This window comes from Miniopterus schreibersii (genome assembly GCF_964146895.1).
Source record: "Miniopterus schreibersii genome assembly, chromosome: 2".
Classification (NCBI taxonomy): Eukaryota; Metazoa; Chordata; class Mammalia; order Chiroptera; family Miniopteridae; genus Miniopterus; species Miniopterus schreibersii.
The window spans coordinates 143,039,718-143,066,973 of record NC_138102.1 but is presented as its reverse complement, the minus strand read 5'-3'; the positions used below and the strand labels follow the sequence as shown (position 1 = coordinate 143,066,973).

Below are 27,256 nucleotides of genomic sequence, written 5' to 3'. Positions count from 1 at the left end.
TGGGCTAGCCAGAGCCCAGGACAGCGTCCACAGTATAACTGAGTTGTGAATGTGCCCAGCACTATTCCCTGACCTTAGCTCAACAAATTTGTGGTGCCAATACACTAAGTGTCTACTACAGGGTGCCCATGCCCATGAGGAACAATCTGGAGTCCCAGCCACAAGGCCATGGGTACTGAGTGTGCACACTGCCCAGGTGGCCTCCAGACTGTATGCCACAGGGAGGCAGCAAGTGTAGACTATGTCAGAAAGGCACTCTGGAAGAGTATCTCACCTTGCACCCCAGGTGGGCATGAGGCTGGCCAACATGAGATGAGCTGCGTGCCACCTGGTTCACCTTCCGATCATTGCCCAGCTCCATGCCCAACAGGAAATCCAAGGGCTGGAGGGGCACAACCACTCCCTGGCCTTCTCATTCCATGTGGAGTCTGAAATAACTCCTGGAAGTCTATACCCTTCTGCACAGCCTCATTTCTGGCCTCCCCTTCCTAAAGTGAGAATTTGAGAGCCAGGGGGACTTCTGGTTGAAATGAGGTAGAATAGGGGCATGATCTGGGGAAAGCCCAAAATCTGAGGAGAAATTATAGGGTGGCAACAGTTTCAGATCCAGTTGTGCCTCCCTTCATGGCCACAGGAGGCTGTAGACACTTAACTCTGCTTATCCTCTAACCCCTGAAGCCCAGAGTTTGAGGGTCCCACCCCATGTGATATGTACAGGGGCTTAAATGCATGCCCATGGTGACCCTCCTCAAGGGGCAGCTTGCCTTCTGCCCTGCCCAAGCCTGGGCCAGGGCAATCTCCCCAACCCAGGCACCATTCCAGGCTTAAGCAAACCCCAACCCCCAATCCTTAGTTACCTTCTGAGGAGACCCCAGCCAGCTCTCCTGGTAGGGGGGTTGCTTTACAAGGGTGCCTGGGACAGAGTCTCACCCTCACCCCATCACCCTGGTTCCCACACACTCTCCACCCACCTGTCCATCCCTGAGTCCTCCCACAGAACAAGCCGAGTAGGGGGAACAGAGAGGCCTCCACGTTTTATTAGGGATACCGCAGAAGCAGAGGCTGGAAGCAGAGCAGCCGCATGTATAAGGACAGATAAATTAACCGCAGTGCGGGATGGGGGTGGGGAGTGGGCCAGGTGCTTTAATATAAAAAAACAACAAAAAAGACAGACAAATAGACTCCAAAGACATAGGGCAGGGGAGGGCAGCACCATCCAGATAGCAAGGAGGATCAGGGCAGATGAGAGAGAAGGCAACTTGACCCCTCGCCTCCAAACTCCACCAGCGCAGGGCCTCTGGTGGCCCCGTGGGGGCTCGGGCAGGGAGCAGCTGGGTCGGGCGGAGATGGCACAGCTGGCGGGCAGGAAGCCCAGCACCACAAGATGGCTCAGCCTGGAGTAGGAGCTAGGGCTGGGACAGCGACCTGGAAACCCAGTCCCTCGGAGGAAGAGCCTTACTCTGGGTGAGAGGAGGGACCAAAGGTGGGGTCTCTCCCTGAGCTGAGAGTGGTCATCTCCTCCACAGCAGCGGTGGGCAGTGGGGAGTGCCAGGGACCCCCTTCACCTTCTTATCTATCTGCCCCCTTGGTCCCTTCAGGGAGGAGCCCCACTGGCCTGGAGGGGGCAGGGCCCAAGGAGAGCCGGTCCAGTCTGTGGTCTGAGAGGGGCCGTGGTGCAGCTCCTCAGCCCTGACTCCCGCAGGAGGAGAGCGAGTCGTAGAGCGAGTCGCTGAGAGACTCTGAGGTCTCCAGCCCTGGGGGGCCCCCACTGGCCACTCTGCCTTCCTCACCCATGTCCGATGTGCTGGGAGTACGGCTACCCCCAAATGCAGGGCCCTGGGGCGTTGTAGCGGTTGGGCGGCTGGGCTCCAGGCTCCGCTTTCGGTCCACAGGCAGGGCCTGGGAAAGGGAGGGAAGCTTAGGAGGAAGCTCCTCTCACCTCCTGGCCCTGCCTGAAAGGCCCTGGGCTCTGCACCAAGAGGAAGCAGGCCGGAGGCATGACTGAGCACAGTCCTACCGAGGTTCTGTAGAGGGAGAGAAACCCTTTCCACAGAGGGGTATAAGAAGGGAGGTGGGTGGGCTGCCCAGAGGGACATCCAAGGAGCTGTTCCTTCAATCCTCCCCTGGGACGGCTGTACCTCATGGGAAAAACTGGTCTCCCCCTTTTATCCTTCTGCCCTCCAGTCCTATTCCCTTTCCCCTTCAGCTATGCTCACCATGGGGGTCCTGGGCAGCCCCTCCAATTGTCGGGGTGGGCACAGGAAAGGGTCAGTGGAGCCACCAGCTGCCCTGGCGTTGGGAAAGGTCCAGTTTTTGGCCAGCTGGACAGGAGGGGGAGGTCCAGGGTCTTCACAGGGATCTATGTGGTGAAAAGGGCAAAGTAGGTAGCAGTGGTAGTGGTGGGCGGAGTCCCAAGGACAGCCTCCCACCTGCACGGACACTCACCGTCAGGACAGGTCTGATGGCCCTGGTGGCCCGGAGCAGCAGTGAGCAGTGCGGGGAAGGCCGGCATGCTGGGGTGCCGCCCACTCACCAGCAGCTCCTCTATGCCGGGCACCTCACGCTCCAGTGTGTGGGCGCGGCGAGGGACTTTGGTAAGGGGAGGCGGCCGAGCTGGGGGACCCCCGGGTGGGGGCTCCAGCCGTGGTTTGGTCTTGGGAGGATTCTTGCTGGGGGTCCCACTGCTGCCATGGTCTGGGGGTGGGAAGGTCCCAATGCCACTGTCCAGGGTTCGAGTCAAGGAGCCACAGGCTGGGGGAGGGAAGGGTAAGTCACGAATGTGAGGCTATAGGTAGCTCATTCACTCTGCCTTCTTCTCCCAGCTTCCTGCCCCAACATACCGGTCCAGGCCCCTACAGGATCAACAGGCTCAGTTTTCTCTGCTTACCCTGTCCCGCCTCCCCTAACTTTGGGGAAGCGTGGCAGGTACCCCGAGGGCAGGAAGTGATATTTCTGTGCAGCCTGAGTGCCCACCTGGTGATTGGCACAAAGATGGCACTCAGGGCCTGGCACCTGATGCAGTGACAGGAAGGAGTAAAGTCCCATCCTTGGCCCTTCACCCTGCTGACCTGTGAAGTGTGAGGTGGGCACTGGCTCGGTCAGGCTGTCCTCTGAGGGCATCTCTTCTCGCCTTCCTGGCTCCATGCTTGGCTGTGGGAAAAAGGAGACTTCTGAGCCCATTCTTCCCCTACCCCAAACCCCTCTCCAAGCCTCATTAGGACCCCTGGATTATGGATCTGAGAGTACTAAAAGGCGTTTCCCCTTCCCAGCTCCCCCTACAGCCCCCCCCCCCCCCCCCCCGACCAGAAGTGCATCCAGCAGCTTCTGGCCTCAGGGAGGGGAGCCCTCGAGGGGTAAGAGATCTGGCAGAACCAAGGGACCAGCCCTCCACCCAGCCCCTGCCCCAAGAACTTACTTTTCCAGGTTTTCCACAGCTCTGAAGAGGGCCAACCAGGCCATTTCGGGGCCCAGAGGCTGGCCAGGGGTTCTTGGGGTCAGAGGACACTGGCTGGAAGTCACCATACTCGGGTTTGGGCTCCCTCCAGCTCTTGGGTGGCAGCTCCTTGCCATCCACCCTAGGGGCAGCAGTGCAGGAGATGAGGGAGGCCTTGCTCCCAAGTATGGTGTGGGCCTAGTGAGGCACCCCCCTCTCCCTGAGGAAGGGGACATATCCCTGGTGGCTGCCCCAGCACCCCCTTCTGACACTGGGAACAGGCAGAAACCCTAGGGAAAACCCCAGAGAAATAGCAGGGGCGGGATAGATGGGAGAACTCTCCTAAAGCTATCCAGAGTCAAGCCTAGGGACCATTCAACAATGTTGGCAGGCCCGGTCACATCCTGGCCCACTCACAACACTCTATCCGCCCTGGCTGAATCTGAGGTGCACTTGCTGTCCAAATCACACCTTCCTGGGGCCCAATTCCTGCGGACATTCTGCCTTAACCTAGCCCACAGAGAGCAACCCCAAGATGGGGTGGCCCCTTCTGTAAACCACAGCTCCCATTGCCCGGTCTGTGGCAGATGCCAAAGGGCATGATGGGAAGGAGACCCTCCTTGTTCTATAGGATGGGAAACCCGAGTGAGACCTTCATCAGGCCATGGTCTAGAACTAGCATCCCCTTGACTGCTGTGTGCAGACACTTAGTAGGCTGCCTCACCTGACACCAGAGACATCGAGGAAAGTGGGCAGTTCCCTCTTCCCAAATGAGAAGCTGGATCTCAGCAAGTCTGATGTCAGAGAGCCAGAGACGTGGAAAGGCAGGGAGCGGGGAACAAACCCCTCATCTTTCCTCTTGGTCAGGCCACTAACCCCCAGATACTTTGATGGCATTCTGCTTGACCTCTGACCCCCTTTGACCTCTGTGAAGCCCAAGCTCCCAGGCCAGGAAGTCCTAGCAAGTCTCTGGTGTGCCCATGGAGAGATAAGTGCCCCCAGTCACCAAGCACCTGCTGACCGGTCCCAGGCTCTCACCTGTTGAGCAGCTGCTGCATGAAGGTGTCTGCACCCTGGTACATGCCAGCCAGCTGGCCCTGGACTTGCCCCAGCCCTGCACTGGGCCCTGGTGCCGGTGCCCCAGGCCGCGGCCGGGCCCTGCTGCTCAGGTAGGCCTTCTCCTCCTCCAGCGCCCGGCGCAAATCCTCCGCCTTGGCCATCAGCTTGGAGATGTTGAGGCTCTCTGCCTCCAGCTTCCGCGATTCCACCTTGACCTCCTTCCGCAGTGGGGAGCCCCCGCTGGCCCCTTCCTTGCTCTTGGTGGCCTCTGTGCGGCGGTTCAGCGCTGGCAGCTTGCTCTTCTTAAGGCCAAACCAGCTGGCAATGCTGCTAGTGTTACGGTGCTTGGCCTCGGTGCCTGGTGCCCGCTCCTGGCCCTGGAGCCGCAGTACATTCTCCTGGATGCCCTTCATCACCTTCTCCTCAATGGCCGAGTGTGGGGCACGCCCCTCAGGGCCCTGGCTTGGGTCAGTGGGGCCTGGTGCTGAGGGTGTGGGCTGGGCCGTGGTACCACCACAGTCTGTCCAAGGTGGGCCCTTCCCCTTGTCAGGCTTGGGGGGCTCCTTGGTGGCTGGCGGGACCACAGGTCGGGGCACCACCTTGGTAGGTGACTTGGAAGGTAGCTTTGTCGGGCTGCCGTGGGGGCTCTTATTGGGCTTGCTCAGGCTGGGGGCTGAGGTTGGCACTTTGGCAGGAGTGCGGGGTACCTGGGGGCACAGGGCCCCTGCCAGCCGGCTCTTGGCCAGCTCCACTTTGGTGAGGCAGCTCCTTGGTGAGACAGGCTCCAGGTCCACCCGAGCCCCCATGGAGTGGGAGGAGTAGACTCGGGCCCCAGGGTCCCCCAGGAGCCCAGGTTCCTGCTGCTTCAGGCTGCTTGTGCCCAAGGCCACTGCCCCCCGCAGGGCCCCCTTGGCTTCTGGCTGCTCAGGGGGCCTGGAGATGGAGAGTGCCATGTCTCCAGGAGTCTCCCCTGACCTCCCTGCTCCCCGAGCCTTCTCGGTGCCAGGCCTGACTGGCACCCCATTCTTCTCTGGGCCCTGGGGCCCCTCAGAGCCAGTCTTCAGTTTCCCCAGGGCTGCCAGTCTGTCCCGCAGAGGTGTATAGCCAGGATCTCCAGGTCGCCGTCCTGCCCCCTGGCTGGGCTTCTTGGCTGAGCTGCCTGGGGTCCTGCGGCCAGGATGGGGAGACTCCAGGCCTGCCTTGTCCAAACTTTTCTCCTGGGGGCTTCCATAAGGGCAGGATTCTGGGAGGCAAGGGCTAAGGGGGGCCCCAGGGCTTCTGAGGACCTCAGGGGCCTGTTGCACCTCTAGAGTTAGTTGTGGGTAGGTGGGCACCTGCAATGGGGATGGAGGTGGCTCTGGAGAAGGCCCCCTGAAGGTGCTCCGGGAAAGGTCCAGGATATTCTCATAGCAGGGAGATACCACTGATCCAGGGGACAGCGTGGTGGACAAAGCTGGTTGGGGAGGTCGGAGCTGTACAGAGTCCGGGGTTGTGGTGCAGGGTGAAGGGCTGGTGAGCAGGCCCTGTGCCCCTTCTGGAGACAGCTCTCCTCCACCCAGGCCTTTTCGGGCCAGCAGCGGGGAGGGGCTGCCATCTGAGCCACTGTTCCTGCAAGGGATTCGGGAGTTCCTGGGGAGCTGAGGGCTTAGCTGGGGGCCTCCTGGGCTGGGGAGCTTTTCTGAGGCTGGAGGCAGCTTTAGGAACTTGAGACCTCTGGCTGGAGAGGGCAGAAGGGGTCCCTGGGCTTCCCCAGGAGAAGGGGGGCCAATTTGGAGCTTGCTTTTCACCTGAGATGAGGAGAGGGGGTGGCCAGGTCGCGGGCCCAGGGGGGCATCCCCTGCACCAATGAACATGCTGAGGAAGGGGAGGGGCTCCTGGCCCTCTGAGGTAGCACCAAAGCCTGGCCTGTGAACCTCTGGGGTACCCCCACCCCAAGCTGACTTGGGGAGGCCTTTGGACTTGGATAGCTGTGGGGGTCGCTGGTCTGGGGAGGACGGCTGTCCGGGACCTGGGTGGTCCCCGTTGAATGAGCCTGCAGCCCCAGCCAGGAAGGCCTGTAGGTAAGACTCTGTGTCCTCAAGGAGCTGGCCCAGGTTCAACTGTTTGCGAGCCAGGGCCCCGAACAGGGTGTCAGGGCTGGGTGCCTCATTGGGGTCACCTGCCTCATCAGAAGAGGAGGAGGAGCTGCTGCCTGGGACACAGGGTGGGCCAGAGATGGCACCTTGGGCCTGGGGGGAGCCCCTACTAGGGCCCCAGGGCTGCCCAACACCCTCTTCCTCCCCAGGGTTCCCCAAGAAGTGTTCCCAGTGTAGCAGTCCTCCCAGGCTACCAGGGCCTAGTAGCAGGTAGGGGGCCCAAGGTGAGGGTTCAGGCTGAGGTGGGCCACACAGCTCGCCATTGATAGGCTCTGGGGAGCCAGGACCCTCACTTGGAGGCCGCCAGGGGGTGGCAGGTGAGCAGAGAAGCAAGGGGTCAGTCTCTTCCAGGGCTCTCAGCACCTCCAGGATCTGGGCTTTCTTTCGAAGGAATGGGGATAGGGCGTCCAGCGCTGGGGGTGGGGCGGCTGGGGGTCCTGGGCCTCCTGGCCGCAGCTGCTGCTCCCAACACACCTTGGGGGAGAAATAGCATGAGGAGACCGCATGCATACTCAGGACCTGAACTGCGCATAACTGAGTATGGCAGGAGCAGCGCTGGTCTGGTTTTGACTATGTCCCCAAAAGGAACTGACATCTCCTGGGACGTGATGGCTCATTTTCCTTAAGGGACATGAGCCCTGATTAGTCCCACTGTTTTTCCTGGCATGACTGGGGTTGGGTGGGCACCCCATTTCCCTTCCTGGTTATCCCAGCCCCGCTTTCCCACCACTTCTCTCTGCTGTTTGGGTCGGCAGGGCTGTTCATTTTTCAGGCCCTAGAAAGAACACAGAGACTCGAGAAGGGGATGTGATGTGACCAAGTCCTAAGTCAGTCACTGCAGCAAGCTCAGGCCTTCTTAGGTCAGACAGAGGCCTGCTGACCTGCTCTCCAAGGAGAAGGGGGTTGGGAATGACTCTATGGGAAGCCCTTCCAGTGCCCAGTCCAGTCTGACACAGTGGTTAACTACATGGGTTCTGGGGCCAGACTGTAGGTTCAAGTACCAGATCTACTACTTAACTAGTTATATGGCCTTTGGCAAGTTACTGATTCGCTAAACTTCATTATATCATCTGTACAATGGATGCTAATTATATTTAACCTCATAAAATAAGACAGAAGAGATCCAGGGGCTCAGCACAGTGCCTGGCCCAGAGGAAGCTATGACTCTTACCATAGTATTAACACATTTTCTTGCAAGGCCAGTGGTTGAGGTGGATCTGCTTTTCTTGGTATGAGGTGACAACTGAGGGCTCATACCCAGTCTGGACAAGAATCTGTGCACCAGGACCCAGCCTCCCCCTGGGACTCATTAGGAAACAGCAATGGTGGCAACTGATAAGCCCATAGCCTGCAGAGCCACAGACCATTGTGCCCAGCCCTCCTACCTCTCTCTGCCCAGCACAACGCCCCAGAGGCAGCGAGGTAGCCGGTCCCTCGGTGGAGCTCAGGGAGGGGGAAGCTGGTGGCTCGGATGGCGGCTGGAGTGAGGTGAGTGGGATCTGCAGGGAGAGGCAGAGTTAGCACAGGTGCTCTGTCCCAGGTCCCTACTTCCTCATGAACTAGGCCTTCCCATCCCAGGGCAGGAAAAATTTGCTCCTTCAGGGACATCTCCTGGTCCACTCAAGGTACGCTTTCACCACTGTCCCCACCACCTGGTCAGAGGAGCCTTGGGAGACCAAGGAACAGGCAGATGGAAGAAGTGTACACCCAGGTGGCAGAAAGGTGGGACCAGGCTGGGGGCTTTGCAGAAAGGGGTAGGGGGCTCCTGGGCCAAGGGCAGCGGCAGGCCTACCCTAGGTGCCACTGCAGCTCCAGACTCCTATGCTTTACTTTGGGTCCTCCTCCCGATTAGGGAGAGAGTAAGCAGCAAACCCCCTTCTTGTTCTGACTGCCTGTGAGCTCAGCATCACAGCTGACACTAAGGGAAGAGGCACCTTATTACTGGGTCCCAGAAAAGAGATGGTGGTGGGAGTTATCACTTCTGCCTCCCCTAACTGGTCTCATGTGAAACTTGTACTCTGAGGAATACAAAAGTAGTATTTAATCATGGGTCACTTCTCTCTCAGTCCCTGAGAATGTCACTTCCTTAGCTTAGGCATTTCAACTAGATACCAGTCAGCTTTAATTCCTCCCTGTCTCTTGTTCTCCATAGCTTTTTTTTTTTTTTTAATCCTCAATATTTTTTCCTTTGCTTTTCAGAGAGAGTGGAAGGGGTAGGGAGAAAGAGAGAGAGAAACATTGACGTGAGAGAGACACATTGATTGGTTGCCTCCCATGGGGGCTGGGGATCGAGCCTGCAACCCAGGTACTTGCCCTTGGCTGGAATTGAACACAGGACCTTTCAGTCTGTGGGTGGACGCTCTAACCACTGAGAAAAACCATAGGGCCCTCCATTGCTTTTATTTATTTATTATTATTTTAAAAAATATGTATCTTTATTGATTTCAGAGAGAGGAAGGGAGAGGGAGAGAGAAAGAGAAACATCAATGATGAGAGTAATTGATCGGCTGCCTCCTGCAAGCCCCTGACTGGGGATAGAGCCCGCAACCCAGGCATGTGCCCTGACCAGGAATCAAACTGTGATCACCTGGATCCTAGGTCGATGCTCAACCACTGAGCCATGCCCGGCCGGGCCCTCCATTGCTTTCAAATCCCATCTCGGCATCATCTCTCTGCCTCCCCTCTGGCCACCTGCACCCGCTCTTTCAGCCCAGATCCTCACACCTCTGGCTGGGACTGCTCAGCATTTCAGTCTCTGTGACCTGAGTGGGTTTTCAACCTCTGATGTAAAAGACCACCTAAAGCATCTTTCCCTTTTTTTTCTAAAGCATTGTGCTCAAAGCCTCCTGTGCCTGCCCACTAAAGACAAGTCTGAACTCTGCGAGCATTCTAGGCCTGCCTGCCTGCCTGGTCTTTCCCAATGCCGTCTCCAGCTCCGTCTCACTTGCTGCTCCTTCACACACCCTTTGTTCCAGCCATGCTGAACAGCTTGCTGCTCCCTAGGCTTCCTTGCTCTGTTCCCTCCACAGGGAATCCCTTTTCTCTAATCCCTACTGCACTCTTTAAATCTCCCATCCATCAAGGCCCAGGTCCAAAGTCACCTCATTAAGGGAACCCTCCCCAGCCTGTCTCTGATGGCCTCCTCCCTTCTGGCTCTTGGACGGTACCGTCACACTCGGCTTTGTACTACTGCTGTCCGTAAACCTGCATTAGCTTCCGCAGCCCCAGCCTTTAGGGGTTGCTTTCACTCTGCACAGGCCAGCTCTGTCCAGTTCCATATGTGTTGGCAAAGGCATACTCACAGTAAGAGCTTAATTAGCATCTCAATGGGGCTTTCATCCTAGCAAAGCACAACTTGGAAATAACATTAATAATGATAAATACCTGCTGCCAAATATTGACTGTGTACTATGGGCCAAGCACTATATATTATCTCATTTAATCCTCATGACAACATGCAATATAGGTGCTCTTATTCCTGTCTATAAGGAAAGGCTGTGGTTTGTAAGATTATTAATTTGCCCAAGGTTACACAGCTAAGGATTAGCTAAGTTAGGGATCCAACCCAAGCTTATCTGAGGCCAAGGTCCATGCTCTTTCCATTTTATCATGTTACCTCTGGGGAAGATAAATCTACTGCCCCAAACCCTAAAAATCCCAAATTTAAATCCCAGAATCATTTATTTATTTATTTATTTATTTATTTATTTATTTATTTATTTATTTATCTAGGGAAAGCTTCCCCAATTTATTTACTTATTTAATTTTTAAAATATATCTTTATTGATTTCAGAGAGAGGAAAGGAGAGGGAGAGAGAGAGTTGAAACATCAATGATGAGAAAGTCATCACTGATCGGCTGCGAGCCTGCAACCGGGGCATGTGCCCTGATTGGGAATCGAACCGTGATCTCCTGGATCCTAGGTTGATGCTCAACCGCTAAGCCCGCCCGACCGGGCTCCCAGAATCATTTAAATAAAAAAGAAATTACTTAAGGATGATCTATACTTCTTTTATCACCAGTTACTGAGATGGGTATGGATGGGGTGAGATGGGCCAGTGTCATTAGGCCTCTTGGAATTCCAGGATGAACCCTGTAGCTGGGCAAGACCCAGGGCAGGGGGAGCTGCAGTCCATGCCACTGATTCACCCAGCTCTGCACCAGCCTGGTAGATGGGGGCTCTAAACAGGCCATGGTGACGACAGGCTTCCTCTCCCAGGGGTCAGGCTTCTCAGGGAGCTGAGGGCCTCCTGCTCAGGGACTGAAAGCCAAGAGCTGCCAGGTTTGTATCAGACAGATACACACACAGAAGGTATTTCTCTCCTTGTCAAGGTCAGAGGTGGAGTGAGGGGTGCGCCGGCTGACTTCAGAACTTGCTGTTCACCTCAGGTACCTGGAGCTGCTCCTGACCCTCCCACCCCCATGTCTCACCCCATCCTTGAGGCTTCCTGACAGAGTAACACCAAATGGGCACAGGATTCACCCCTAGTAGGCTCCTGCTTATCCTGGGTAAGGCAGGTGTCAAGGCTAGAAGCAGGGACCAGGGTCTGTGACCATGCTTGTCAACTGTAAACCTACTTTTGCCCCACCCTGCATGCAACATACGCACACACAGAGTTATCCGGTCAAGTGCCTTTCCTGACCTCTCTGTGACGCCAAGCACTGGGTGCCTTCCACCCAGTCCCACCCCTGCCCCTGGCCAGGAAGAGGCAATGCAGTGGCCAAAGGGGCCCCTTGGGAGGATGAATAATTACATTTTCAGCCTCCACCCATTTCTCCAAGCAGGGTGAGAGCCAGCAAGAACCTTCTCTGTCAACAAGAAGGGATCCCATCCAGTTGGGAAGAGAGCACCTACAAGGTTGAGCAGCCCAGTTGAGGGGACTCAGGGAGTTTTTACACCCTATCTAAGGCTCAGATCTATCAGGCTAGGTGGGCCTTCCCTAGATGGACTGCCCCTGGAATGGAGGGGAGAGCTGGACAGCGTGCTCCTGTAGGTGTTGGGAGAAAAGAGGGTGGTGATAATGATGGGGCTGGGGAGGTAGGAAACAGATATGACAAGGGAAGGAGAATGGCATATGCCCACCTGAGGGAGGGAGCCTGCTGTGAGCTGGAGTTTCTGCTGAAACAGCGAGCTCAGCATCTGGTTCTGCCGTTCGAGGTCAAACACTCTCTTCTTCAGCTTGATGCACTCCTCCCGAAGGTCCTGCCACCACCAGGAAAAGAAGGAGATGATGGCGGGGGTGGGTGGGGTGGGGGGGTGCAGTACACACAGTCCCCTTTATCAGAGCAGTGGGCACTCCTCCCAGGCATGCCCTTCTCCAGCAACTTCCTCCTCTGAGGGAGCTGAGCCTGCCTATGTTTTAGCTATCAAATCTTCAGGGGATGGTAAATTCTCTAAAGTTAGCCACCCCTGGTGGGAGGTAAATCCCATTCCCATTGGTACCTTCGACAATCCTGGAGCCAACCCCCCACCTCTTAGAAACCACACAACAAAAAAGGGTCCAGACAAGGCAGAAGATCTAGGGGTCAGAGTGGACCATATGTCAAGAAGTTACCCACAGTGCTTGAGCAAATATTTAGATGCCACCTAATGCTCACAACATCAACATTGCTTTTAGGGCCATTATAATCTGGAGAAACCAGCTGGGCCAGGATAAGGGAAGGATTCAAGCCCAAATCAAAGTTACCATAACTCAGAGATCTGTCCTCACCTATCCCACCCCTGCCTCCAGGTAAAATAGTACAGACCTGTCTGAGGCGAGGAAGCAAGGGGTGGGGGAGTGGGGGGGGCATCATTGGGCCAATAGGACATTTCCATCAAGCCCCCTCCTCTAGCCCCTGTCAAAGACTTAGCTGAGAAGGTTCAGGGGTCCCCAGGAAGGACCTCCCCTGTGGTATCCAGGGCCTCGCCAGACTTGGGGGTGAGAGAACGTCTCCCATGGCCACTTACCTTTTGGTTCAGCAGTGCCTGTACCACATGGTTGGCAACCTGGGGATAGAAAGCCCCAAGGCAGAGCTGTCAGCCAACCCAGCCTTTGTTTGGTGGAGACAAGCTATGCCCCCCAACTCTCCCTAGCATCAGTCCCACTGCAGATCCCCCAGACCTCGTCCAGACAGCGCTCATAGGTCTCCCGCTGGTTTTCGTTGGCTTGGGCAAGTGCCGAGTTCTCTGCCTGCAGGAGGAAGGGGGCAAAAAGGAGGCTATGGGATCATCTTTCCCTCAGGGCAAATTCCTTTTGGGGAAGGGGAGGCAAGCAGTCTACTAATTATATCCCTGCCCAGCTCTTGGTTCTGGTTGGATCCTACCATGGGGAGGCCTATAGAGACAGTCTGAGGGCATTCAGAAGGCAGAGCTCAGATGTCTGTTTTTCTTTACCTCAACATCAGTCAGCGAGGCTGGAGGGGCTAGGGAGACAGTGGCCAGGAAAACCTAAGGTGGGAGGTGCCAATAGTAACCCTTATTTTCCCAGGGAGAGGGCAGAAGAGGCTGGAGGGAGGAAAGCAGGGCCTTAAGAATGTGAAGAAGGACCTTTGCTCAAGGATTCATATCCTTGTCCCTCAGCTCCTGAGTTCTAGGTCATCTAACCCCTTTTTCCTATGGCCTCTGTGTCCACCCCTTTCCTAGAGCCAGTAGGGCCATGAAAGTGGGGAGAAGCGGGGTAAAGAAGGGAGACATTTAGGGGTTAGGACAGCCCTGCCCCTGTGCATGCCTCCTGTCTCTGAGCTGGCACCTAGCCTGGAGAGCCAAGAGCAGGGAGAGGGCTTCTCAGAGGACCTCTGCTAAGAAATGTTCATCTCCGCACCAGCCTGGCAAAGGGGACTGAGAGGACGGGCCACTGCACCCAAAAACACCCACACCAAGCTCGGAGGAAAGGGTAGCTCTGATGCCCTCACCCTGCCCCATGCCCTACCTCTAGCTCCCGCAATCGGTGCAGGAGCTCCTGGCAGGTACCCAGCTCCATGTTGCCATCACCACCCTCTCCTGGCCTCGGGTTTTCAGGACTCCCAGCCGGCTGGTCCATGGCCTCTGATATCAGGTCCTGGGAACAAGTGAGAGAAGGCCGGGCAGGCTACTCCGGGGCCCAGGGAGGAGGTCAAAGATGCAAATTGTCAGTATTCTCAGAGTGTAGCTCAGTGTGACCGACTTGCCACGGACACTGTAACAATTCAGTCAGGCTAAGTTTCTCCTGGTCATGGAACAAAGACACTCTTCCCATCTTAAGAACAAAAACCCATTGTTTTATAAACCTCTATAATCACACTCGCCCTCGCATAGGTCACATAGACACTGGCCAGGAGCTGAGGAATCTGAATTCTCTGCTAAGACTGGCCACCAACTGGCACACTATATTCTCCTGGGGACACTGAGAGGTGGCCTGCCTGCCTCCAAGGATCCCTGCTCCCACGAGGCCCAGTGGACCAGCCTCTTGGTGCATGCTGGTCCTCTGCAGGGGCTCGAACCCTTTCCCTGCCTCTCCATTTGGCCAGCTCTTTCCTATTCATTCTTCAGGGCTCCCAATCCAAGTCCAGTCAGGTTCTGTAACTATCCCTCCCAGACTGTCAATTCCACGGGGGCAGGGACACTGTGTTCACTTCACGGCCCAGGCTTATACTTCCTGGTGGGATACTTGGCATGTAAGAGACTGACTGGTCACTAAACAGGCTAGTCTGTCACTGCCTGAACACAACTCAGCCAGGCTTCTGACCTGAACTGTATGTGTGATACCCCGCCCTGCCACACTGTCGCCATGGCTACTGGTTGTACTGACGAGGCTTCATCTTCCATTTGAGTTTCAATTTCTCTGCCAGAGGAAAGTGCTCATTTCCTTCTTCTGCACAAATTGTGGAAATTTCCAGTAGATGGGAAACCCTTCCTAATGTAAAAGGGTGGAGGCTCCAGTCCACAACCGACTACTTGCTTCCCTGCCCCATTGAAGCCCCCACAAAAGAAGCTAGCATTTTTGGACCAAGGAAGAGAGGGCTGCAGCAGCTCATCAACCGGGCATCTGAATGCTCTCTCGGTGGGGCACAGGGGGCGCCTCTCCCACCCCAACCTTCCTCCTCCAGTCCCCATCACCAGCACCCACAGGCCCCAGGGCCCCTCACCTGTCTCTGCCCCCGCAGCCAGGCTGGCACACTCACTCTAACAGTCAGAATGGTCACCTTGTCTGTGAAGAAACAGAGGGAGAGAATGTCAGAGGGAGAGAATGTCAGCCACTTATTCCACAAGCATTTACTGGGCTTTTGCTGTGTGCTAGGTGCTGAGCCACAGGGATGAACAAGCCATCGAAAGTCCTTCCATCATGAAGCTTCCATTCTACTGGGGGAGGCAGATCATACACAGATAAACCAAGGAGCATACGCTGGGTCCTGGTAAGGTACTGAGAGGCGACAATTAAGCAGAGACCTGAGTGAAGTCCAGATGAAACCCTGGGATGGAAAAAGCATTCTGGGTAGAGGAAGAGCCAGTGCAAAGGTCCCACCTCTCAGCCAGAAAACACTCAGATACCAGATGGAAATGAACAGTAACACATGGTGCTTTATGGCCCTTTCACAATCTAAGTCTTCTTTAATCCTTGTCACCACAAAAGGAACTAAATGCTATTATCAACAGCTATATTTGAGATAAGGAGCAGAAGTTACACTTCCATGCACTGAATATATCCTGTGCGCCGGCACTTTCTCATGCATCATCCCATCTGATTCCCCTACCAACCTTGTAAGGGGAGCACCAGCCTGGGGAGGAAGCAGCCTCCAGAGGCAAAAGATGCAGCCCAAATCATATGGCTGGTTCGCCAAGCGCCCTGGACAGGCCTGGATTTCACCCCACCCCTACTCAGCCTTTCTGTATGCAAGTTGTACTGTAAGTTCCTTATAATCAGTAAGCACCGTACTTTCCCGGGGCTCTTGGAACACTGCTGTTAAACAGACCTGGGTGAGAATCCTGACTCTACAAGATCCGTTTCCTCACCTATATAATGGGGATAAGAATGCTATGTAGAAAGGGTTGTTGGCGGATGAAATGAAATAATGTATGTAGAGTGTCATGCACGAACTCAGTAACTGGAAGCTTTCATATTATCACATCCTGACGTAGGCACAGTATAAAGCCCTGCAATGGAACCTGCTCCGACACTCCCCCACTTCGGGTCTAGTCTCTGGTAGGCAGACCCTGAGTTATAGGATCCTCAGCCTGGGGTGTCCACTTAGGGCCAACTGAAGATCTGAGAGTGCTGCCCATTCTGTCCTGCCCTCAGCGGGCTCCCCCTCTCCAACCGTCTTTCTGCCAGCTCTCTAGTCCCAGAGCCAGCCAGCCTTCCCTCTTCTCTGCCTGGCACCCTAGAAAGAGGAATAACAGCAAATGGGAGAACGTTTCTTCCTGAGCGAGTGTATGTATGACAGTGGGAAGGGGCTCCTGAAAATGAGAAGAAAAGGAAAAACTGTTTTATTTTTAACTCTACCAAAATCTAAAGTCCTTTGTTATTTTAACATCATAAAAATGTACCTAGTATAACTTCATTTGCCTATAACATTATCATGTTTGATATATTTAGAAATGAACAGGCCTGGAAAAAAATTTCAAGAAATACTTCCCACATGCACAAATAGGGGTTAAAACCTAAAAGGGCCTTGCGTTACCTCCACACACTGGGCCAGTTCCACCCACCTCACAACACATCTCTGGGCCGACATCCACTGGCTCCCTTTGGAGGTCCCCCTGCTCTAGGAGAGGCCTGCACCCACGGATCACTAGTTTTCCCTCAATCCCCTCCCCATTTATTTCCCCAGTGGACATTCCCAAGGAATAGAGGGGTTGGGGCGGGGGCAGAAGTGCTGGGAAGTGTGAGGAAAAAAGTTGGGAGGGTGAAGGACAGGAGTGGGATGAACAGGGTAGTGCCCAGGGGCCAGGAAAAAACAAAGCCCACACTGTGGAAAGCCCAAGTCTTGTGTTCTTTACACAACAAAAACCAAACTAAGGGTGAAGGTGGTTTAGGAGAATATGTTTTCCTAAAAAAAAAAAAAATAGGGTTTGGCCTCAGGCTCTGCGCGGCCCCTGCCCTGAGCAGCAGCAGTACTAGGGGTGGACGCCAGGGGCCCTGAGTGTACCTTCCCCAATCAGGCGGAGGAACTAGGCCACACCAGGGCCCTACAGAAGGCACTGGGGATTGGAGCAGAGCAGCCTGAGGAAGAGCAGGAGCGAACTGGTACAGGCCCAGCTGGCTACTCCTACCAGCCCCTGAACCAAGATCCTGAACCAGAGGTGGTGGAGCTGGAACCAGTGGGGGATGGAGAATTTGTCGTTGTGGACATCCAGGATCGGATCCAGGCCCTGGGGCTTCATTTGCCAGACCCACCAAGAGAGAGCGAGGGTGAAGATGAGGGAGCTACAGCCTTGAGCAACCACAGCTCTGCTCCCGTGGACCCAGAACAGGTAGAGCTGGTGAAAAGGACAATGGCTGGGTAAGCCTGCCTGCACCAGGGTTCCTGCCTGGGCTGGGAGATATCAGGCGCCCAGGGGAAGATGTGGCTCAGAAGGCTCTCCAAGCCCTGCAGCCATCCCCTGCCCGGAAGCGACCACCTTGAGAGCTGCCTTATCTCCCTGCAGTCCAGACTGGAACCAGCACAGGACTGAGCGCATCCCTGGCTGTAATGCCCATCTCCCTTTCCACATGAAGGCAAATCACACTCCTTAGAGAACCACTGTATTCAGTTCTGCACATATGGGGACATTGGCCTAAGCCCAACCCACCTTAGCATGTACCCCTTTGGAGAATAAAGCACCCTATATACACAGCCAATAAATAAATAAACACAAAAATAAAAGCATACAGGTCAGACTCGAGACCCTGGCTGTAGGTGACGTGCATGTGGTTTTATGTGTGTCAAGGAGGGCAGGGACCCAACATACCCTCCAGAGCCAACCATGCCACCCTCCAATCTGAGCCCCTGTGGGTCTCAGTGCAGGGAGGTCTGAGTCCCACTGTGACTTGGGGGAGACCCTCCAAGAGATAAACCACCCAAAGCAACAGCTCTGCCATGTGTGTCTCTGTATCCCTGGCTGGGACTAGGAGAGGCTCCGGAAATGGCGGCTGCAGGCAGGCTGTGACTCAGCCACACTTTGGGGGAGATGTTTGCTGTCCTGGGCCGAGGTGGTCTGGCCAACTCAGGATCAGGGACCTTCTCTGTGTCTGCAGGGCCACAAGGAGAGCACAAGAAGCTTTGGTCAGGGTTGTTAAAGGTCACAGGGAAGAGGCCCGCATTTGAACTCGGTGGTGGGGAGGGGAGCATGCTGAGTCAGACCAGAATTTGAGTTCAAGATTTCTATGGTGTTAGGAAAACTTCCTGCATCTTTATACTCCTCTGGGGAATATTAAGATTCAGAGATACTGCCACCTCTGGCTCCAATCAGCCTAATCAGGCCCTTCACAGTCTGGGTTTTCGGCCTAAATCTCATAAGAGGAAAAACCCAACCCAATTGGTTTTCCCAGTAGCTGTCCCTGCTGAGTGTCACTGGGGGTCTGGGGGCCGAGCACCCTCCTTCTTCCCCCAGGCCCACAACTACTCACGGCTCCTGTGTTCAGCCTGACCGAGGCCTGGGAAAACCCCCAGCCTGGGTTTTTCAGGATGGCCCTGGTCTCAAACATTCCTCTGGTGGCCCCACAATGCATCCTGGATGTTGGATGCTGGGTCTGGAACACATGAGGTCAGCCAGGGCTGTGCAGGGAAGAAGCTGCAGGGTGTGGAAGCTCTAACTTGAATGTTGGCTTCTCCCGCCAGAACTGCCAACCAACGGGCAGCCCCGCCTCCCACAAAGGCCTGATTCAGAGGGCGGTGACCTCAGCGCTGAGAGGAGGGAGAGGAGGGAGAGAAAGGAGGAAGAGCAAAGCCTCTCTGGCCAGTCCTTGGGGGGAGGGAGGCAGTTTTCAAGCAGCCAGGGACAGAAAAGGGGGAACCGCTGCTTTGGCGGGGGTAGGTTGTTCGTGGCCTGGGGACGTGGCTGGTTCAGCCCAATCACAGAATGAATCTGGGTGACCACTATCTCTTCAGCCGAGTCATTCATGGGCCTAGTACTCACTGCCCCTTTAAAGCCAAGAGGGGGACGGGGGCTTCCAGGGCCTCAAAAGAGATCTATCCTAGCCTTTCCAGCAGCCAGATCAAAGGAATTGGGTCTGCAGCTCCCACTCCCTCCCCTGCCAGGGCACAGGCTGCACTCAAGTCCAGGCCTGGGAGGAAGGGGCCAGAGAGGTGGCAGCAAGCCTGTCCTCCAAGCTCCCTAAGCTGGGCCCTTCGCCAAGGCCTTGGGGCCCTGGTGGGCCCCTAACTCACCAGCTGTTCTCCCAGAGTCCTCTAGGGAGAGAAGCCAGGGACCAGAAGGTGGGGGAGGGGTGGGCAGCTGCAGGAAGGCAGAGATGGAGAAGCTCACTTTAATAACAGAATCATCCGTAACACCAACGGTTTCCCCCTCTGCTCCCCCCATCCCCCAGCTGCTTTCTGGAATCTCTGTCACACCCAAGAGTCCACTTGTAAACAGCAACTTCTGCACCTACAGCAAACACTCCTTCCCAGACAGGATCAGCCCAGGGCTGCCTTGGGGTGTGGGGAGGGATATAAGGACAGAGGCCCCAGGGCACTGCTGGCCTGAAAGTGGCTACCTTAACCTCTGGCCCAAAGCATCTTTTAGCCCTAAGAATTCCAACTGGCCTCCCCTCCTCTCAGAGAAAGAGGGCAGACAAGAATTTCCTTCCCTCCTCTTAACTGGCCCTAAGACACAACAGCTCTTCTGAGAGGCATGTGTCCATGGGGAAGGGGCCCCCTGAATCCCCCCTCTAACTTCCTCTTCACAGCCACTCCAAGAACCTCCATACTATGATGTGGGTTCTTTGAACTGATAGTGGGATCAGTCACCTGCCCTTCCAGGCAGGGCAGGAGGACGGGCAGTTATGTTAGGAGCCCAAAGACTTATCTCTCCTCCCCAGGATCCCTCACGTTCCCTGTCCACAACACAAGCTAACACGACAAAAAAGCAGCTGCTGGGGGTGGGGGGAGTGTGGGGGCTCTGACACAGACACAATGGGTTTATTTATAGGGCTACATGCCAGGGGCTCTGCAGCCAAGAAGCCCAGGCCCCACTCCCAAAAGCCCAGTGGGGCCTATCCCAGCCCAGCCGAGGGTACTGGAAAAAGCCTCAGACCAGAAGGCAGCAGATTTAGTCTAGTCCTAACACCACAATTTACTTGCTGTGTGACTTTAGGCAAATCACGGTCTCTTGGGGACAAGTTCCTTCATGCCAAGTAGAGGTTTCTCTAGAACAGTGGCTCTCAAAGTATGGTCCAGGGACCCTGAAGCCCTTTCAAGGAGTCCACAGGGCCAAAACTATTTTTATAATACTATGAAGACATTACTTGCCTCTTTTACTCTTTCTCTTATAAGTACAGAGTAGCATTTTCCAGAGACCATGTGATATGTGATATCACAAAAGACTGAATACAGAAGCAGATATTGAGAATCCAGCTGACTTCTATTAAGTCAGACATGGCAAGTTTGCAAAGATGAAGAACAATGCCATTCTTTTTACTATTTATTTGTTTTGGAAAATATATAATTATTTTTATTAAACATGTTAATTTTTAAGAGTACAGAGCAGTGATTTTCAACCAGTGTGTCACAAGAATTTTTAAAACATGCAATACCTGACTATTATTTAGTCAGAGGCACTGATCTCTTTTCCCTTAGATTGTCAAATAAAAAAATGACAACAGCCAGCACAACAGTAGCCTTCCAGTGTGAATAAATCAAAATTATACCTAATATTTTTTGTCAGATCAGCAAAAACATTTTTGGTGTGCCGCAGAATTTTAGTAATTTGTTTGTGTGCGCCATGAGATGAAAGATGTTGAAAATCGCTGGTGTAGGGGGTCCTCAGGCCACATAGTTTGAGAATTACTTTTCAGTGTTGTCCAGTTTGTGATGAAAATATTTATTCTGTGCTGTCCAATATGGTAACCACTAATCACATGTGGCTATTAAGGATTTGAAATGTGGCTAGTCCTATTCAGGAAATGAATTTTAGTAAAAAAGTTTTTTTGATTGATTTTTAGAGAGAGGAAGGGGGTAGAGAGAGAGAGAGAGAAAGAGAAACATCAATGTGAGAGAGAAACATTGGCTGCCTCCCGTATGTGCTCCGACCGGGGATCGAACCCAGCACCTTCTGGTGTACAGATGACGGCACAACCAACTGAGCCACCTGGCCAGGATGGAACTGGACTTTTTTAAAAAAAATTTATCTTTATTGCTGAAAGTATTACAAATGTCCCCCTTTCCCCTCCATTGATCCCCTCCAACCTGTGTCCCTCCCCCCAGGCCTTCACCCTACTATTGTCTGTGTCAATGGGTTATGCATATATGCATATAAATTCTTTGGTTAATCTCTCCCCACCCACCCTGGAACTGGATTTTAGATGTTTTTTGGTTTTTTTAAATATATCTTTATTGATTTCAGAGAGAGGAAAGGAGAGGGAGAGAGAGATAGAAACGTCAATGATGAGAGAGTCATTGATTAGCTGACTCCTGCAGGCCCCCGACTGGGGATCGAGTCCGCAACTCAGGCATGTGCCCTGACCGGGAATCGAACCCCAATCACCTGGACCCTAGGTCGATGTTCAACAGCTGAGCCACGCCCGGCCGGGCTGGATTTTAAATGTTGACAGACACATGCAGTCGGTGGCTACTGTGTGCTGAACAGTGCAGTTCTAGAAGATTCCTTGACTTTAACATTCTAGGTCAATGTTTCTTTTCACAGAGGCTGGGGGTAGGGACAGGAATTGATATGCACTCCTGTCCCCAAGCTTTTACTCCCACTATTTCTCTCTCACTCACCAAAGGGAAGCCATGACAGCCAGATGGTCAGTCCTGCCTGGCACTCCTACCAAGGCTTACTGTTAGAGATGCTCTCTTGTTCTAACACAACTGTTTCACACCCTCTCCACTCTCCTCAAACTTCTAGCCTATCACCTCTTGTTTCCCTAAAGGATGAAAGCCAGCAGAGGGGAAACCCCTCAATTCTCCTGCCACCGCCTTCCCTGTGTCATCAAAATCTCCGCATCTCCTCCTGTTACAGCAGAGGGGCTGCCCTCTTCCCAGGCAAGGCATCCTTCCTGCCCCAGCCCCGTTCCACTTGTGTCTTCAGTATCTACCTCCTGAAGGGGTCTTTCCCACCCACCTTTAAACCTCTCAGGTGTCTTTCATCTTAAAAATGTTCCCCTGACATTTCTCCAGATTCTGCCCTCTTCTGTCTCTCACAGCCAAATTTCTCAAATAAAAACCAAAAAAACCCAAACAAACCCATCCTCCCTTCTCACTCCTTCCTCAGCCTGGTCCAGCTTCAGCAGTAACTGCCACAATGCTAAACCCAAACAATATTTTTCAGTCCCCATTGCCTTCTCAGGCACAAGTGCCTCTGGTGGCCACTTCTTCCTGGGCTTTTTGCTCTCTAATCTTTGAGACACAGTTCACACCCCATACACTAACCCATTTAAAGTGAACAATTCAGTGGTTCAGTATATGCACAGGTACGTGCTATCATAACCAGTCAATTTTAGAACATTTTCATTATGCTTTAGTTAGTATCCTCTCACCCCCAACCCGGGGCAGGCACTAATCTGTTTTCTGTCTATAGAGTTCCCTATTCTGGACATTTCATATGAATGGAATCATAAAATAAGGGGTCTTTTGTGACTGACTCCTTTCATGTCACTCCCTTTCGTGGTTGAATGATATCCCATTATATGAATATGCCACAATTTGTTTACCCATTTGGACTGTTTCGGCTTTTTGACTACTACTGGTAACGCTGCTTTGAGCTTTCACGTACAAGTTTTTGTGTGGATGTGTGTTTTCACTTCTCCTGAATATGCACCTAGGAGTGGAATTGCTGGGTCGTATGGTAACTTTAGGTTTAACTTTTTGAGGAATTGTCGAACTGTATTCCAAAATGGACACATCATTTTACAATCCCACCAGCAGTATATGAAGGTCCCACTTTCCCCACTTCCTCATCACTTGTTACTGTCTGACTTTCTGATTCTAGTCACTCTAGTAAGTGGGAAGTGACATCTCATCATGGTTTGGATTTCTATTCCCCTGATACGGAGCATCTGTTCATGAGCATATTGGCCATTTGTATGTTTACTGGGGAAATGGCTATTCAGATCCTTTGCCCATTTTTAAACTGGGTTATGTGTCTTTTTATTACGGAGTTGTAAGAATTCTTTCTATATTTTTAATACAAGTCCCTTATCAGATATATGATTTGCAAATATTTTCTCCCATTCATAGGTTGTTTTTGCCCTTCTTCCTGGATGACTTTCCCCTTGTCTACCATCTTCTACAGCTACTTCTATGTGTGCTATTTGTGTGTGTTTTATCTTTTTAAGCAGACATGGCAGCATGTTCTCACTGTTCTACATCTTTCTTTAGCAGAACAATTTTTAAAAATAAAACCACAGACTTTATTCAGATCTTACCAGTTTTCCCACTGATGTTCTACCCCAACACCCCATCCAGGATCCCGCATGGTACTACATCACCATGTCTTCTTAGCCTCCGACAAATCGTGACAGTTCCATCTTTTATGACCATGACACTTTGGAAAGGAACTGGTCAGTATTTTGGAGAATGTTCCCTAACTTGGGTTTCTCCAATTAGATTAGGGTTATGGATGTTTGAAAAGAATACCATAGGGGAGATGTGCCCTTCTCAGTGCATTATATCAGGGATTATACATGATGTTGAGATGGCTTATTATTGGTGATGTTAACTTTGATCACTTGGTTAGGAGGTGTCTACTGTAAAATTACTATTTTTCCTTTTGTAATTAATAAATATTTTGGGGACAATACTTTGTGAGCATGCCAATATCCTGATTCTGCTTAAATTTTCAGTGGATTTTACCTTGCTATGGTGTTCTAATAATTTTTGATTTCCCTCATTCCTTGTACATTTATTAATTGGAAGTTTTCTGTAAGGGACAGCCGCCCCTTCACTCCCATTTATTTACTTAATTACATATTTTATTAGTATGGGCTCATGGATATTTATTTTATTCTTTGGATTATAAGCCAATGTTATCATCACTTATTTCATTCCTTAAATTTCAGCTTTGGCCAATGAGAATTCTTTCAGGTTAGCTCCTATGTCCTTTCAACACACCCCCACTTAAAAAACTTATTTATTTTTTATCATTTGCTTACTTTTTGGCACCATAAGATGTTCCAGGCTTATCTTGTACTTTCCCCTGCCACAATCGCTTTTCCAAGGAGCTCTACCAGAGCAATTTTCTTTCTAAATCTGATTGTGTCCCTTCCACTTCAAATCTTCCCATGACCTCCTACTGTGTTGAGTCCAGACCACAGCCCTGCCCTAGTCCGGTCTAGCCCCAGAATAATTTTTCTGAAAAGCTGAACTGGACTGATACAGCCCACATTGATTTTTCTTCTTAAAGTGCCTCCTGCAGGTCAGTATTTCAAACTGTAATGTGGCCCTGGCCGGGTAGCTCAGTTTGTTGGAGCATCACTCTGATACATCAAGGTTATGGGTTTGATCCCTGATCAGGGCACATACAAGAATCAACCAATGAATGCATAAATAAGTGGAACAACAAATCTCTGTCTCTCTCCCCCTCCCTTCCTCTCTTAAAATCAAAAACAAAATGAAGCAAAACAAAACTGTAATGTATCCTGTTCTCTAGTACTCCCTGTGAGGAAGGAGGGACTTGCCATGCTGTTAGAAGGATTCCCTGAGAAGGAGCCCTGACGCCCCCATACTCTCTTTTAGTATACTACTCCTGTCAGTGAGGCCCTGATGATCTCTTTCACTCCAGACAGAAAAAGACCAGAAAGAAGGGACAAATGAGAATGTACAATGGGCTCACTGGGTTCCCCAAAAGACCCCCAACTATCTCCACCCACATGGCTCTGAGGGCTTATTGACAAACCACACTGAGAAGTGAACAAGGGACATTTTCAGATTTGTCCTTGATATTGATATGAGCTTTTCCAAGCTCTCAACCTGCTCTCAGGCCTCAGTGACTCCCTCTGGCAAACGGGACTGATTTATTCAATCTAGAGATATTTCTGGAATGATCAATTAGTATGAGGCATATGCTGGGTACTAGGGGGCAGTTCAGAGATGAGTCAGCTCTTAGACTTCTTGACGCTTTCAGTCCGTAGGGAACATAAGCCATGCAGGGTAAATAGCTGTACTATGAAGGAAGTTCCACATGAGGAGTCTGGAGAACTTTAAAAATCAGGAGAGAAATGTTAAGCTGAAGCTGAGTTTTTCAGAATTTGAGGCACCAAGGAAACTGAGCCTTTACAGATGCGGTAGGATTTAGGTACAAGGAAAAGGGAAGGGGGTCATTCCAGGCAGAAGGAAGGGCATAAACAGAAATAAGGAGGCAGAAATCTCTGGGTGTATAAGGAAACAGAACGACTCGGTGTAGCTGGATCGAAGGGCATTTGAAGGTGAGTGTTTCTTGGTCCCCTGGCCCATGCCAGTTACAACTCCTCTCATCCTCTGATTGAATAGGAGAGTCAGCATCTTTTCAACATCCTGGGCGTAACCAGAGACATAAACTGAGTCCCACAGGAGGACCCAAGGCAGAGAGGCTCCTGGAGGCAATCGCAGAACTGGCTATGAAACGTCAGCTATGTCTCTCAGATCCAAGAGAAAAAGGGCTTGGGAGGATGCACAGCCTGTGGGCTCTCAGGCTGTACCTGCAGGCCCAGGAAAGCTGGGCATATGTCCCCCAAGCCCGCATGCCCAGCCCCCAGTGCTCACTCCCTCAAGCTTCATATTCTGGTTTCTTTCTTCAAAGGGAACAGGCTGTGGCTGGCTAAGCACCTTGTGTGTCTAGGAAGCTCCAGGGCACCATTTGGCCAGAGCCCAGAGGTGACCTCTGAAGCTGCTAGCTCTGTTCTGGGGGGAGAAAGTAGCTCTAGTTTACCCTCAAGCCTCCGCAGGGCTCTGCTTGTTTGTGCCCACAAAAAGGAACAGGCTTCCTGGATTCCAGTTTTGGCTTGGCCATACTGCATGACCCCAGCTGAAGCCTAGAAACCCTCTAGGACTCAGTTTTCCTGCCTGTAAAATGGGGTGAGCTCTGATTCCTCTCTCCCTGCAGGGCATAGAAGAAAAGGATGAGATCATGTCTGGAAAGGAATTGCGGCTGAAAAGACAGGTCCCCTTGTGGGGGGTAGGGGGCTGGGAGTGAGGCACTCAGCAGGGCCTTCTGGGAGAAGCCATTGGCTTTGATGTTGCCTTCCTCCTACAGGGCTTACAGGCTTCCCAGGAAAGCAGGGGGCGGGGTGGTGGAGAGGAAGGGACAGCAAAGCCAAGAGCTTTAGCCTTCTTCTAGTGCCAGGGACAGGAAGTGAGGTGCTGTCTACAGAGGAAGTAAGAAGCAAACACCCCCCAACTTCCCCTCAGCCTGCAGTGGAAAGGAAAGCTCGAGCTTCAGGAGCTGAAGGCCCAGGGCTGGGGAAAGAGAAAGCTGGGGTGGGGGTGGGGAGGAGGCATTATCAACACCATCTGGTGGAGAAGGGGGTTTCATGTCTTGGACACAATAAAATTCAAAGGGCACAGACTTGCGGTGGGGGGGAGAAAACACTGAAGTCAGGTTGAGAAACCCAGCTCTCCAGGTCACATGGTATCATATCTGCAGTCCTGGCTCCAGACTCCTGCCCTACTCCACAACCCCCACCCCCAAGGTGGGCCAGCTGTGATTACTCTTACAGTATATGTCCTTTCTTTGCAGCCCTCATCAGAGCTGAAATTCTATAACTGTTTAATTAATCAATTAATGCGGGCTTTTACGAAGATGAACATTGCTTATGGCCTAGGGTCGACTGGGGGACCCTCAGGTGAGTGGTAAAGGTCAGAAACTGACAGAGGTGCTAGAAGAAATCTATGCACAACCAGATATTGCTAACAGGTAAGGTGACAGTGTATGCTATATGCTATCTTTTGGGTAAGGGGGGGAAAAAAAGAATACATATTTGTACTTGTTTTTGTGTAAAGAAACTCTTGAGGGATATTTAAGAAACTAATAAGTGATTACCTATGGAGGGAGAAGGGAGTGGAGATGTGAGCAAGATTTCTCAATGTATGGCTTTTTGTATCTGATTTTTAGACTAGGTAAAAATAAAAATCTAGTGAGAAAATAAAATATATAACTTTAAAAAATGTTAGAAGGGCCCTGGCAGGTGTGGCTCAGTTGGCTGTTGTCCCATGCACCGAGAGGTCGCCGGTTCGATTCCAGGTTAGATCAAGGCACATGCCTGGGTTTCAGGCTCAATCCCAGTAGGGGGCGTGCAGGAGACAGCCAATGGATGGCTCTCTCTCATTAACCATTGATGTTTCTCTCTCCCTTGCCCTTCCTCTCTCCCTCTAAAATCAATAAAAACACATTTTTAAAAAGTTTTAAAAAATGTTAGAAGGAATAACCATGTGACAAGGTGATTTCTAAAACCCCTCCCAGCTGGGGCCATCTACTCTTTTCTCCTACTAGAAAGTATGAACCAGGCCCCTGGAACAAGAAGGGACAAGGAGCTCTGTCCAAGGGATGCCAATGTCT

The 27,256-nt window shown here is 52.4% G+C and overlaps 1 protein-coding gene and 1 pseudogene across 2 annotated transcripts; one reads left to right on the top strand and one right to left on the bottom strand.

Annotated features, from left to right (window-relative positions):
* Positions 1–1,019: 1,019 nt before the first annotated feature.
* NCKAP5L (NCK associated protein 5 like) lies at positions 1,020–18,383 on the bottom strand. The gene is given in 14 exon segments (XM_081128421.1): positions 1,020–1,899; positions 2,217–2,359; positions 2,446–2,751; positions 3,069–3,150; positions 3,416–3,575; positions 4,472–7,101; positions 8,013–8,126; positions 11,711–11,830; positions 12,578–12,616; positions 12,732–12,800; positions 13,539–13,667; positions 14,734–14,795; positions 18,195–18,218; positions 18,221–18,383. Coding segments are annotated over 14 exon segments (4,170 nt in total). The 5' UTR covers positions 18,297–18,383; the 3' UTR covers positions 1,020–1,683.
* Positions 15,989–17,092, top strand: LOC308553587 (male-enhanced antigen 1 pseudogene; annotated as a pseudogene). The gene is made up of 2 exons: positions 15,989–16,016; positions 16,695–17,092. The product of its transcript is annotated as a male-enhanced antigen 1 pseudogene (transcript).
* Positions 18,384–27,256: the final 8,873 nt, after the last annotated feature.